General features: G+C 38.2%; 1 protein-coding gene across 1 annotated transcript in view; it reads left to right on the plus strand.

Annotated features, from left to right (window-relative positions):
- Positions 1-787: 787 nt before the first annotated feature.
- LOC149821751 (protein BTR1-like) overlaps positions 788-14416 on the plus strand; it is a 46629-nt gene continuing 33000 nt past the window's right edge. Inside the window, exon 1 of the mRNA XM_089980521.1 lies at positions 788-987. Coding sequence (XP_089836647.1) covers positions 876-987 — 112 coding nt within the window. The 5' untranslated portion in view covers positions 788-875. The remainder of the gene's footprint in view (positions 988-14416) is intronic.

The raw sequence follows: 14416 nt of genomic DNA on the forward strand, positions 1-14416 counted from the left end.
TATTTTGGATCATGCAATTACATCATGTAATTGTGGCGGGTAAAAAATGAACGGCTCATAATGTGCTGAAATTTCCCGGACTCAACAAAACATGTTTTTCCCTCAAAATGAACGGCTCATAATGTGCTGAAATTTCCCGGACTCAACAAAACATGTTTTTCCCTCAAAATGAACGGCTCATAATGTGCTAAAATTTCTCGTCACAACACATGCTTTTACGTCAAAATGATACACTTCAGGACGCAGTTCCTAACAAATAAACTATATCGAATGTATCTATGTGGTGAGATTGGTCAGCCGTGAGGGGTGGCAATCGGGTCGGGTTGACCCGGTGGGTTGGCGGGTCAGCATACCTCAACCCAAATCCGATCCGTTTAATAAACTGGTCGGCTGTGGCAAACACGAACCCGACCCATTTATTAAACGGGTAATCCGACAGGACCCGCCAACCCGTTTAATAAACGGGTTGGGTCGGATAAACGGGTTGACGGGTCAGGTTTGGGTAAACGGGTTGACGGGTCGGGTTTGGGTAAACGGGTTGACCCACCCGCCTAACCCGTTTATTAAACCGGTCAGCAGGGTTGGCATACTCCTAACACAAACCCGACTCGTTTAATAAACGAGTTAGGCGGGTCGACCCGTTTATTAAACGGGTTAGTTTAAGCCAAACCCGCCTAAGAGGCGGGTTGGCGGGTCGTGTCAGGTTTTGCCACACCCCCGTGATTTCTAATTAGATATTACGGTACAGTGGATAGTAGAAGGTACATATATCCTCGGCAGAAGATAGTTTTACAAGAAAAAGGACCAAACGAAAATTTTGGGGCCCAAGGATCCCAGTTCAATAGTTAGAAAAGGAAGAGGAAGAAGCGCGTGAGATGGTGTTGGAGGTTGGTGCTGTGGGAATGGAGTCCCCGGACTCGTACATCTTATCGTCCCCCGAAGTCACCAACAAGAGATCACCAATCCCCCCAAACAGTACCAACCAAGGTGAGCCCTCTTTTTCATCCTCTCCCCTTTCGTATCTCACTCGTTTTCTTTGTTTTGGCACGAGGGGACCTCTTCGTTTCACTAGATCTTGTGCTCTTGATATGTATGTACATATATTTCTCTTCATCTCTCCGGGAAGAAGAAAGAAACCGGAAAATTGGGTCGTTCTTGTTTGCCTCTCTTTATTGGTCGGTGCCGTCGTGGAGAGGGCGGCGCGTTTTGTCACAATGGTGGTGATTCTGATGATTGGATGTGAACAATGGGGTGTATTACTGAAATTGGTATTGGGCGGAGTTGGATTTTGGTGAGTTGGGTTGGTGTTGCTTAGCTACGATGTGGGTTTTGTTTGCTGTTGCTCGGCTTATGGGATTTGATTGGATGTGTGTATGCGTAATGAACGATTTAAGACCTTGCCATTGTTGGTAATTGAGTAAAGATATGTATAAAATCTCCATGATCCCGATTTTCGAGTATCGGACAGAATCTCATAGAACATCAAGAAGTTGGGAAGTTGGGTTTTGCCAGATCGGTTTGAACTTGGTGTTTTTTCTGTTGTTGTGATATGCACTGATCCGTGATGGACTTGTTAAAAAATGTTGGGTTTTAACGACTTTAGTTGGTAAATCAGAATGTTATTTTTGTTGGCAAATTCGCTAGTTCTTGTTGATGCTAAGTTACTAATAATAGCTATGATGGCCTTATTGTTCAGACGGTGCGGAATATGTAAATAAACATATGTAAATCCGGACAGATCCGGACAGGAACTGTTCGTAATTATTTTGCAAAATGAAGTAATTGGTGGAACATAGAGGAAGGAGTGGGATATGGAAACAACATGGTTCATGAGTCTCATGCACTAGTTAGCATGGATATCAGGTGCCAAACTACTTAGCTCATGCATAAATTACGCTCTTGATATTTTGATTCACCCTTGTTGTGTTGGGTTTGGTTGTACTTGAATCTGAACATGGGCGGAGTTTGTCATAATTTAGTTTATGTTGCAGGAATGAAAAATCAAAAGGACCATTCCAGTGCAAAATAATTTAAGTAGGCTAAATATGAATCTGGGCCTGGTTGATCTTGTTAAAATATATGTATACCATATATATATATATATTATCACTTTTTTATCTTTTGTCTTTTGTAATGCCCATTAGGGGCAATTTAGTTTTTTCCTTCACTGTCAAATACGCATGCGCATTAGGCATTAGGATTATTTTTTTAGTTTCTTTTTTATTTTTCTGATTTTAGTTTTTTACTTTTTAGTTAATCATTGTAAGGGGCCCACATTAGAGATACCCCCCAACGACTCTATGGGAGCCACCCTAGGGTCCCATTCTTTATATAAAAAGGGATAAGTGCCCCCTTTCATTCTCAATGCTTTTTCAAGCATATTACAATACATTGTGACTTATATTTTAAGTTCTCTCTTCTCACTTTGTGTGTTTGGTATTTGCCCACATTTTATTTGGTCCATTAGTGACATCTTGCTTATGCATTTGTGCCTCCTTGTAGTCACTTTGTGATATTGGTTTTGACACTTGTATTTCATTACATGATATCAAAGCTCTTAGGTGTTTCAACACTTTTGAGATCTCTTTTTTTTTAGTGTGATTAAGCTTCACACTAGTGTTCTTCAACTCTTCCGCAATGGCCGACAAAGATGCAAAGATTGACTTCTCTTTCAAATTGAATGTGACAAACTATAGAATGTGGATGGCCATTATGGAAAACAACCTCAAAGGCAAGAAACTTTGGGGATATGTATATGGCACCGTTCTGGAACCACAATTAAAGCTCACCAAGACGGAAGAAAATGAAGAAAAAGCTTTGGGTGATGAAAAAAATGTCACAAAATGCTAATGAAGAGAAATAATGTCTCAAAGAGACTAGCAAATGCACACACAAACAAATAGCCAATAATAGACAAAATTACAACAAACCACAAAGTGGTAAATGAGCAAAAAGAGAGAAGAGCTAAAAAAGCATAGCATTCACTTAAGAATAGCTTCAAAGAAGCTTGAGAAATACATGTGGCTTTGCCCCTTATTTATACACAAATGGGGCCCAAGGAGGGGCTCCCATAGAGTCGTTGGAGGGGTCCAATGACTATGTGTGGACCCCTCTCAATGGAATGAAAAGAAAAAAAAAGTAAAAAGAAAAATACAAAAAGAAAAAGAAAAAGGAAAAAAGATGAATATGTGTGAATACAATAAAATGACTATTTTACCCCTAGTGGGTATTACGAAAATAATATATATATCTAAGTATATTTAGGTAGACACATAGACATATATATATATATGTATATGTGTCTCAATCTAAATATATGTGGATATATGTAATTTAGATGATATAATTTAACACCCCTCTCAAACACACGATGAGATCATCGAGAGTTTGCTAAGGAGAAAGTAGAAGCAAGGCGATGGCAAGGCTTTGGTGAAGAAGTCTGCTAGCTGATACTCAGAGGCAACATAGGGTAGTTGAATGGTACCCCGTAAGAATTCATCATGAACATAGTGGCAATCCATCTCTATATGCTTTGTTCGCTCATGCAAAGTGTGGTTGCTAGCAATGTAAATAACACTCTTGTTGTCACAACACAACTTCGAAGGAGTGGAGAAGAGGATGCCCAGATCTTTGAGTAAGCTTCTCAACCAGACAAGTTCAGTGGTGGTGGTAGCCATCACTCGATACTCAGCCTCTGTGGAAGAAAGAGAAACTTTTTGTTGCTTCTTACATCTCCAAGAAATTAGTGACTCTCCAAGAAACACACAATAACTTGTTGTAGAAATACGATCATCGGGGTTGCCCCCCCCAATCAGAGTCAGTGTAAGCAATGAAATTAAGAGATGAAGAGGAAGATAAGAATAATCCCTTACATCTCCAAGAAATTAGTGACTCTCCAAGAAACACACAATAACCTGTTGTAGAAATACGATCATCGGGGTTACCCCTCAATCAGAGTCAGTATAAGCAAGTAAATTAAGAGATGAAGAGGAGGATAAGAATAATCTTTTTGTTATGATGCCCTTTAAATATCAAATAATTCTCATAACTGCTGCCATGTGAATTGAAGTAGGAGAGGTCTGAAATTGACTTGCAATGTGCACAACATGAGTAATATCTGGCCTGATGATAGATAAATAAGTTAGTGAACCAATCAACTGACGATAAGGAGTGAGATTTGTTAAAGGGTTTCTATCATTGGCTCTCATCTTGGCGTTGATAACTTCTGGAGTCTTCATTTTCTTGTCATCAATTAACCCATACCAAGCAATAATGTTTGATGCAAGCTTCATCTTAGATAGAACATACCTCCTAGGAGAGTATGCAACTTCAATCCCTAAAAAATACCTTAGAAAACCAAGGTCATGTTAGAAAAAGGAGATCTCTACGTTCACCTGTGTAGGAAAGAGGGAACGAAATATTGAGAGAAGAGGCTGTAGGGAAAACTCGTTAAAGGGAAATCAACGTATCTTCATTTGTATTAGGTTTTGAGTATATAACTAATACACAGTTTTAGGGTACAAAAATGCCCTCTAACAACAAACTTAATTACAACACTTATATCATTTGGATCCAGACCCGATCCAGTACAGAAGTCTGTTCTGGTCCTGCACAGACCCAACTTGGGTCCAAGACCCAATAACGATATCTTTTCAGCCTCCCTCAAGTTGTGCATGGTCGTGGACCATGTACAATTTGCCTTTCAGAAACCAAAATCTGTCCTTTGTCAGCCCTTTGGTGAAAATATCCGCAACTTGCTCTTCAGTTCGCACAAACATAGGCTCAATCTCCTTTTCTTCAACCTTTTTTCTCACAAAATGTTGATCTATCTCAATATGCTTTGCTCGACTATGGTGGATGGGATTAAAAGACATATTGGTGGCACTTTGATTATCACACAACAGAAGTGATCGAGTAATCGGTTCTCCCATCTCTGTTAGGAGATGTCTTATCCATGTAGCCTCGGCAGTGGCAACAACTATCGATCTGTATTTAGCCTTAGTACTCGACCTAGCAACCGCCTTTTGCTTTCTACTACTCCAAGACACCATGCTCGATCCAATGAAGCTACAATAACCAGATACTGATCGTCGTTCATCTGGGTCACCCGCCCAATCAACATCAGCATAAATAATGATTTCATTGCCACTTGGATTTAATTCACTTTTCCTGTACATCAGCCCATCACCAACTGTACATAACGAAGTATTCGCTTAACTGCCTCCATGTGCAGTGTATGAGGTTAATGCATAAATTGAGATACCTGATTAACCGAATACACTATGTCGGGTCTAGTAAAGGTCAGGTATTGCAGCATGCCAACTATGCTGCGATACCTAGTGGGATCTCCATATAAATCCTCTTATTTAGAACTCAATTTCAGATGGATGATACTTGGAGTTGCCAATGACTTACAATCTTTCATGCCTGCCCTACTAAGAATATCCATCGTGTATTTGTGTTGAGTAAGAGTAAGTGTATCACATGTCTTATCAACTTCCACCCCAAGAAAGTATCGCAGCTCTCCCAGATCTTTTATTTTGAATCTCTGATTTAATAACTTCTTTACTTCCTCAATATGATTTCTACAGTTCCCTGTGATAATGATATCATCTACGTATATCAATAGAAGAGTGGTGACCTCTCGTTCATTGTGGATGAATAATGAGTGATCTAGAAGAGATCGAGAGAAACCGTGCTTCTGTATTTCTAACGAAAAACTCTCGAACTAGGACCGAGAAGCTTGTTTCAATTCATAGAGTGCTCTTTTCAGCTTGCATACATACTGATTGACATCTTGTTCTGCATACCCAATGGGTTGTTCCATATAGTCCCCATGTAAAAGGGCATTTTTTATATCTAACTGACTCAATGTCCATCCATGTTCAATGGCTAGACTCAACACAATACGAATGGTTCCCATCTTAACAACAGGATTGAAAGTTTAATCAAAGTCCTATCCTTGTTCTTGTGTGAATCCTTTTGCTACAAGTCTAGCTTTATACCTTTCAATGCTCCCATCTGGTTTATATTTTATCTTGTACACCCACTTTGACCCAACCACATTTCTATTTAGTGGTCTAGGCACAACCTCCCATGTACCACATTCATGTAAGGCTTCAATTTCTTCATTCATTGCTTCGACCCATCTTCTAGAACTTGCGTTAGAGGTTCATCCTCTTTATTTATGGACGTTAGGAACAGTTGAAAATCATAGCTTACCCACCTGTCAAGCGGATGTCGGGTCCGGGATGATCTTCTGATGTCCAACATCTGTGGAGCGGGAGTAGAAGGACCCGTATCTGCGCAAGGAATAGATGAGGGCTCTTTCTCTCGCCGGGTGTATACAACACCCTTATACCTTACTGGTTCCAAGTTTTGTGTGGTAACCTCTTCTGGTTGGGATATATTTGCTGATTCCTCACATATCTCCGTTTGACTGCAATCTGTAGGACAATCTTCCCTAGCATTGGAGAAGAGTTCAGAATTTAACCATGGATAGTACACCTCAACAATGGGACTTGAGTCAGCAACATGAAGGCTTGAGTTAGCAGGCTGATTGTCAAAATTCATTTCGTCAAAAATGACATTCCTTGATATTTTGATACGTTTGCTCAATGGATCATAGCACCTATACCCCTTATAGTCTTCAGCATATCCCACAAACCTGCACTTTAAGGCTTTGTCTTGAAACTTGTGTCTCAATGAGCTGTCAACGTGAACATAGCAAACAGATCCAAACACACATAATTCATGATAATCGGATTGTATGCCAAATAGAGAGAAAAATGGTGACTTATTTTCTAAAATGGTCATGGGCAATCAATTTTTCACATGGACTGTAGAGTGAAAAGCTTCTGTCTATAGGGTAATAGGGAGATTACTCCCGTGCATCATGCTCATCGCACTTTCAACAATATGTCGATGCTTCCTCTCAGCAATCCTATTTTGTTGAGGTGTATGTGGGCAAGACACTCTTCTCTTTATCCCATTATGTTGAAGAAAACCAACAAAATCACTAGAAGAAAATTCACCCCCTCCATCACATTGGAAATTGAGAATGCTGGTAGAGAAATGATTTCGGACAAAAGAATGCAAATTTTGAAACAATCCAAAAACTTCTGATTTGTGCTTCATGAAAAATATCCAAGTATAGCGTGAATAACTATCAACGAAGATAAGGTAATATTTACTACCAGAAACAGAAGCAATTGGGGCAGGACCCCAGACATCAGAACATATGACCTCAAAGGGCCTTGAAGCTCTCTTATTAATTGAATTGAAGGGCAAAACACGACTCTTACATAAATGACAACTAGGACACTTTATATCACTGGCTTCTGAACTCAGACTGGACTTGGGAATAAAATTATTCAAGACAAGTTTTTCAATAAAATGACGACCACAATGACCCAAATGACTATGCCAAAGAGTTGGCTTATTACATTCGGAGATGGCAAACACATATTCGGAAGAAACAAAAGATGGATGCTGATGAGGCTTCAAGGATGAATAGGCAGAATGAACAGAGGAGGGATCTTCTTAAAAGATGTACATGTTGCCTCATCTCTTTCCCTCAGCGAATGTCTCCCAAGTTTTGAGACAGAAACAATGTTCTTTTGAATATTAGTAGCATGAATAACGTTAGAAAGATTAAGAGAAGACTTGGACATGGGTATAATGGCATTTCCAATATGTGAGATGGAGTAATGAAAACCATCTCCTGTGACTATGCTATTTTTACCAACATAAGAAGTAATATTCAAGAGTTTACCCGCATCACCCGAGACGTGGGTCGTTGCTTCAGAGTCGACGTACCAAATGCCTTTATCATTTTGTTTCATATTCAAGCCTGCCAATAGCAACTCCTTTACTTCTCCATCCCTCTTAGCCTATGTTTGTGGGTTTTTTCCCTTATTTTGAGGGTTGAACCAACAATTTGCTTTAATATGCCCTTTCTTATTGCATAGGAAGCAAGTAGGAATAGGCTTTTGTCCCTGTATACTGGGCGTTGGAAGAAGACCACGACCCCCAAAAGCATTTCTTCCTTGTCCTCCCCTTCCTCGAAAGGAATTTCCTCCTCTACCTTTACCATAAGTCAGCCCTGTGGCCAGCACATCTTGAGTTCCTGAATGCACATGGGCGTCCTCAGAAAATCCTTTCAGAGTTATTTCATACTACAGTAGCTTTGCACGAAGATCTTCAAATTTTGGAAGCTCTGGGAGACACAATAAAGATGTCATCAGAACATGATAGTCTGGACCCAAACCACTCAAGGTCTGCTGCACCTTGTCTTTATCACTGACGAGACATCCCACAATAGCCAGCTGATCTGTGATGCCTTTCATTTTATTCAGGTACTCCATAATAGACATCAAATCTTTCTTTAACATTTGAAATTCTTGCTTGAGAAACACAATTCTCGCTTCGGAGATTTGCGAATATGTTTGAACTAGCTTGTCCCATAGCTCTTTGTCTGAACAATCATCGGGAATAGCTACAAGAACTTCCTGTGAGAGTGTTGAGGTGATGTATGCCACTAATGCTTGATCTCTTTTCATCCAAGCAACATAATCTGGATTTTTGAGAAGAATAATAGATTGCGCTCCTTTATCGTCCGTCTTTTCCTGCGAAGTGAGCTCTGGAGGGGTGGGGGGGGGGAGACCGATCCATCCAGATGACCAGCTCCTTATAAAAGGAACAATCTGCCTTTTTCAGGTCAAGAAGTTGGAATTATTCAGCTTTTCAGATACCAATTGGCTGAGAAAATTAGAGGAAAGACCTGACTGCGGGAAAGATGACTCCATTTGAAAATATTGTGGAAAAGGAAAGAAGAAAGAGAAATGAAGAAATGCTTGGGTCAGACAAAATCAGTCACTCGAATATTCTGTCCTTTTTTTTTTCGAGGATGGTCAGAAAAAGAAAATTGAACAAAACTAAATATCAAAATTGAATCAATGTCAGATTCAATGAAAACGTGAAACAAGGTTATGAATGTTTCAAGATAAAAGTAATGCAAACTGAAACAATACAATATTGATTTTAGAGAGTAAAATATTCAGACTGAAAACATGAAACAACACTTAATCTGAAGAAACGATTTCAGATTAAGTAAGATCGTGAAACAGAAATATGAAAGGACTGTGAAACAGAAATATGAGAAGATTCAAAATAAAGGATCGTGCAGATGGAGATCGAGTGAAGGAAACTGGTCTGCCTCTCTTCACGTCGACAAACCCAAATAAGAAGAAGAACCAAATGAAAAGCTGAAGGTCAATATTTTTGAAAATCCCTTTTGGGTAAGGAAAAGACTGATTTCGAGAGAATCAGATCTAAAACAAAAGAAGAGAAGGAGAAGACGCTGACGGAAGAGAAGGAGGAGATGTCGTTAAGAAGAAGAAGGTATTATCGATCTTACCAGAACTGAAATAGAAATAAAGGAGGAAGAAGACGCACGCAGGCGAGAGGACTGAAGGTCGATATTTCTGGAATACTATCTGAGGTCCAGCTTCAACACCGCTCTGATACCATATTAGAAAAAGGAGATCTCCACGTTCACCTGTGCAGGAAAGAGGGAACGAAATATTGAGATAAGAGGCTGCAGGGAAAACTCGTTAAAGGGAAATCAACGTATCTTCGTTTGTATTAGGTTTTGAGTATATAACTAAGACATAGTTTTAGGGTACGAAAATACCCTCTAACAACAAACTTAATTACAACACTTATATCATTTGGATCCAGACCCGATCCAGTACAGAAGTCAGGTCTGGTCCTGCACAGACCCAACTTGGGTCCAAGACCCAATAACGATATCTTTTCAGGTCAGACATATCAAAATTTTCTTTTAGAATATTTTTAATACACTCAATGCCTTTTTTATCATTACCAGTGATGATCATATCATCCACATATAACAATAATATTGTTATGTGCTCCCCTTAGTCTTAACAAACAAAGCAATATCAATATAGCAAGAAGAAAAACCATTAGTAAGAACTAATTTGCTAAATAAATCATACCAAGCTTTTGAAGCTTGTTTGAGACCATAAAGAGCTTTACTAATTTTTAGAACATTCCCTTTTCCAATCTCAAGACCCAGTGTACGATCTATAAACACTTCTTCACAAAGATTTTTATTTAAAAAGGCATTTTTAAGGTCAAGTTGATAAATAAGCCATTTTTTAATAGATGTTAACGTGATTAAAGTTCGCACACTAATCTTCCTAGCTACTGGGGCAAAGGTTTCTTCATAATCAATCCCATATTCTTGGGCGTAGCCTTTAGCAACTAACCTAGCTTTGTATCTTTGTAGAGTTCCATCGCTCTTGGTTTTGACCTTATATACCCATCTACACCCAATAACCTTTTTTCCTAAGGGTTGACTTACAATGGTCCAAGTGTTTGCTTTGTTAAGTACTTCTAACTCAAGTTTCATAGCTTCAATCCAATGTGGGTGTTCCTTGGCTTCTTTAAATGTGGAAGGTTCATAATAAGAATGTATTATCATGAGACAAGTTCTATGTGTAGGAGAAAAAAAGTCATATGACACAAATTTTTGTGGAGGTCTACTAGTTCGAGAGGATCTCCTAAGTTGGTTTTCTTCAACTTGTTCATCTAGGGAGAAATCTTGAGAATATTTTTCAAACTCCTTTTGATGTTCATTTCCCTCACACCATGCATACACATTAATATCATTAAGACTCTCATTGTGAGAATTATCAATAATATGTGACATATCATTATTGTGATGCAAAGTATCATTACAGGTATTGTCTCAAATTAAATCATTTTGCGACTTAGTTTTAGGTATTAAGTCAAATAGGAATGATTAATCAATGTCTTCTTTAGATATGTGAATTTCAAAACCACTTTGGTCTTCAAGAAAAGTTATATTTCTTGAGACATAATGCTTATTATTTCGTATATCATAAACCTATAGCCTTTTTTATTTTCACCATAGCCGATGAAAGCACATTCAAGGGCTTTTGGTGATAATTTGTCTTCTTCTTGAAAGAGAACAAAGCACTTACATCAAAAAATTCTTAGTCTTTTAAAATCCAGAGATATTTTAAATAATTTTTCAAAAGGGAAAACATTTTTTAAAGAAGAAGGCATACTATTTATAAGATAAGTATCACTAAGAATAGCTTCGGCCAAAAAAATTTTAGGAACATTTTTAGAAACAAGAAGGGTTCTAGTTGTCTCAATTAGATGCCGATGTTTCCTTTCGGCTAAACCATTTTGTTGAGGGGTTTTTGAACAAGATCTTTGGTGTATAATTCCATTTATTTCAAGGTAATTTTAAAAATCTTTTGACATGTATTCACCTTCGAAATCGGATTTAAAAATAGCTATATTGTTTTGAAATTGATTTTGAATAAAAACATGAAATTCCTTAAAATTAGAGAAGACATCAGATTTGTTTTTAATAAAATACACCCGTGTATCTAGTAAAGTCATCAATGAAAGTAACATAGTAAGAATATCCTCCTTTGGACATAACGGGTGTCGGTCCTCATACATTGGAATGCACAAGTTCAAATGGTCTTTTTGAAATGGAGTTACTACGTGAATACATAAACAAGTGTATTTTGCCAAGTATACAATCATTGCAAGTAAATGTATTTTCATTACAATTTTTTTTCAAAAATGGTAAAAGATACAACTTGTAAATACTAGGATGTCCAAGCCTTTTGTGTCAAGTCTCAATATTTTTGGATTGAACATGATTACAAAAAGATTTGGATCGCAAAGTCAAAAAATCCATATAATATAGATCTCCTCTTCTATGGCCTTGCCTAATCCGCTTCCCGGACTGGAGATCTTGCACATAGCAATGGGTAGGTGAAAAAGAGACATCCAAAATCTGTGATTTGAGAAACTGAAAAGAGATTTAAGTTAAGTTTTAAAATAATTCTTATCTTTGGAACCCAAAATTCTTTGTTTTGACTTTCAAGGTTCCCAATTCCTTCAAGATCTAAAGATGTTCCATCGATAGTGGAAATATAGGATTTAAATGTATTTAGTCTTGGTTTTGATAAAAGAGATGCATTCGGAGTCATATGAAAGGAGGCTCCTGATCCAAGAGAACATACCTGGGATAGATGAGATTGCGGCACTGAAGGTGGAAGGTGTAGATGAGTTCATCCTTATGAATTGTTGGAGAGTTTCGGTAAAATGTGTAATAGAATCTTTTATATCTCCATCTTTCTTGGAATCTTCACTTGAATTGTTTGGAGTCTCTCCTACGGAAGCCACCCTTTTCTTGAGCTTAGGGCAATCCGGCCGAATATGGCCCGATTCATTACAATGATGGCATATAATTCTTCTTCCACGTTCATTATTATTTTTCAAGAAATGAGGTGGTTTATATGGCCTAACATTATTTCCCGGTCTTGACACCGCATGAACTTCATCAACATCCATTTTTAAAGCCAAGCGAGTTTCTTCTTGGCATAAATCGGCTAATATTTCACTAAGAGGAGTAGAGGCCCTTTGAAGAAGGGACCCTCTTAGTTGTTCAAACTCGGGCTGAAGCCCATGAATAAATTGGAAAAATCTCTCTTTCCATTTGTTCTTGCCTCGTGGCAATAGCACTACCTTCCCATTGTGGTTCGAAAAGGGCAAGTTCATCCCATAATTAGGATAGGGCACTATAATAGTCCTTAATACTCATATCTCCTTAGTTTCTCTTACCTTTTCTTGTAAGAAAAGGTCTAGCAAGGTCACGTTGAGTATACATACCTTTCATGAAGAACCAAGCCTCATTGACTCTCTTGAATTTAGCAAGATTGGCTGTAAACCGAAATACCCCTTAGGGGTATTCCGGTCTTTTCACCAAATAGGCGTCACCCCTAATGAGCTGATATTTTATCTTTTGCTTTTGTATCTTTTTTGTTTTTTGCTTTTGTTTTTTTCTATGCAAAAGGGGCAGCTCATATGATTGTTGGAGCTGCCCCAACGGTCACATGTTCAGCCCCTTGTTCTCACTGTATTATAAATAGCCCCTTGGGCCATGTATATTTTTTAACTCTTTGGAGTGCCTTTTTATACAATAACAATTTGTTAAGGTTTCGTTGATTCAATCAAGTATTCTACTTGATTGAAAGTGTGTTCTTGCATGTGTATCGGATTCAATCCACTTTATTACATGGTATCAGAGCTTTGGTGATTCAAAGGCATTTTTCTAAAAGAAAGATCGTGAGGATATCAAGAGGAGGATCGTGGGCTTAGCGGATACAACAAATCAAGGATTATTGCATCATGAAGCTACTTCTCAAATAAGTCTTGTATCTCTATCTTTTTCCATTCTTCCCACTATCTCTTTCTTCTCGCATTGTAAAGAAATGGAGAATGAGAGAGAAGTTATAATCTCCATTCCCGTACGCCTAAACGATACAAACTATGTGATGTGGGCATCCATAGTAAAACACAAGATATGGGAAAAGGGGTTATGGGGTTTGGTAGATGGTACCGAAAAAGCGCCCAAGCTCATTCTTACGAAAATTGAGAATGGAAAGGAGATTGCTCTTCAAGGTGAGGAAATGGGTAAAGCCGTTTCCGATTATGAGAAAAAATGGAAAGAGTGGAGGCTGGGTCATTCCAAAATAATTGGATGGCTCATCTGTAATGAAATATGCGGAAATAAATACAATGTCCTATAATGGACATTCACAAGCAAACACAAAGAACAAGTCCACAATGGACATACACAAAACCAATAATGACTTTCAAGAGAGAAAAATCTTATAAAGCAAGAATGGGCTTGTAAAAGCCACACCTTTACAAAGGGGTTTACCCCACTATTTATAAACAATAGGAGTGAGAGAGGGAGTGAGAAAAGATGAGTGAGAGGGCATTGGGAGGGCCTAACAGGGAGTCGTTGGGCCCCCAATGGTCACATTTGTGACCGTTGGGGGTCTAACGACTCTTAGTTGGGACCCCCCATGTCACATGCATTAAATGCATATTTTAAAAAGAACAAAAAATAAAAAGAGAAAAAACTAATAAGAAAAGAAAAAAAGAAATAAAAATAAACGATTAACATGCTCCTATTGGGCAGAATTACAGAAATATCCTCAATTGGGTATGATGGAGTGTATATATATATATATACATGATTATATGTATTTTAACATCATCAATAATGTAGATATTCATAAATGCTCTAGCTTAGCAAAATTTGATTTTACTAGCGATGCTTGGAAATATCTTAAGGACATGTATAGTCTTAAAGATATTGCCCACATATGCAATGTCCAAAATAAAGTAAGAACCATGACTCAAGGAGAGATGAATATTACAATGCTCTCTCTCTCCTATGAGATGGATTGGCTCTTCTTGAGCCAAAATGACATTGCCCTCAAGATGTAGATGTCAGAAATATCCACCTGCAAGGGTTAGAGATGAGGTAAAG

The sequence above is a fragment of the Nuphar pumila genome, chromosome 11, assembly GCF_984573655.1.
Source record: "Nuphar pumila chromosome 11, dmNupPumi1.hap1.1, whole genome shotgun sequence".
In the NCBI taxonomy this organism is placed as follows: Eukaryota; Viridiplantae; Streptophyta; class Magnoliopsida; order Nymphaeales; family Nymphaeaceae; genus Nuphar; species Nuphar pumila.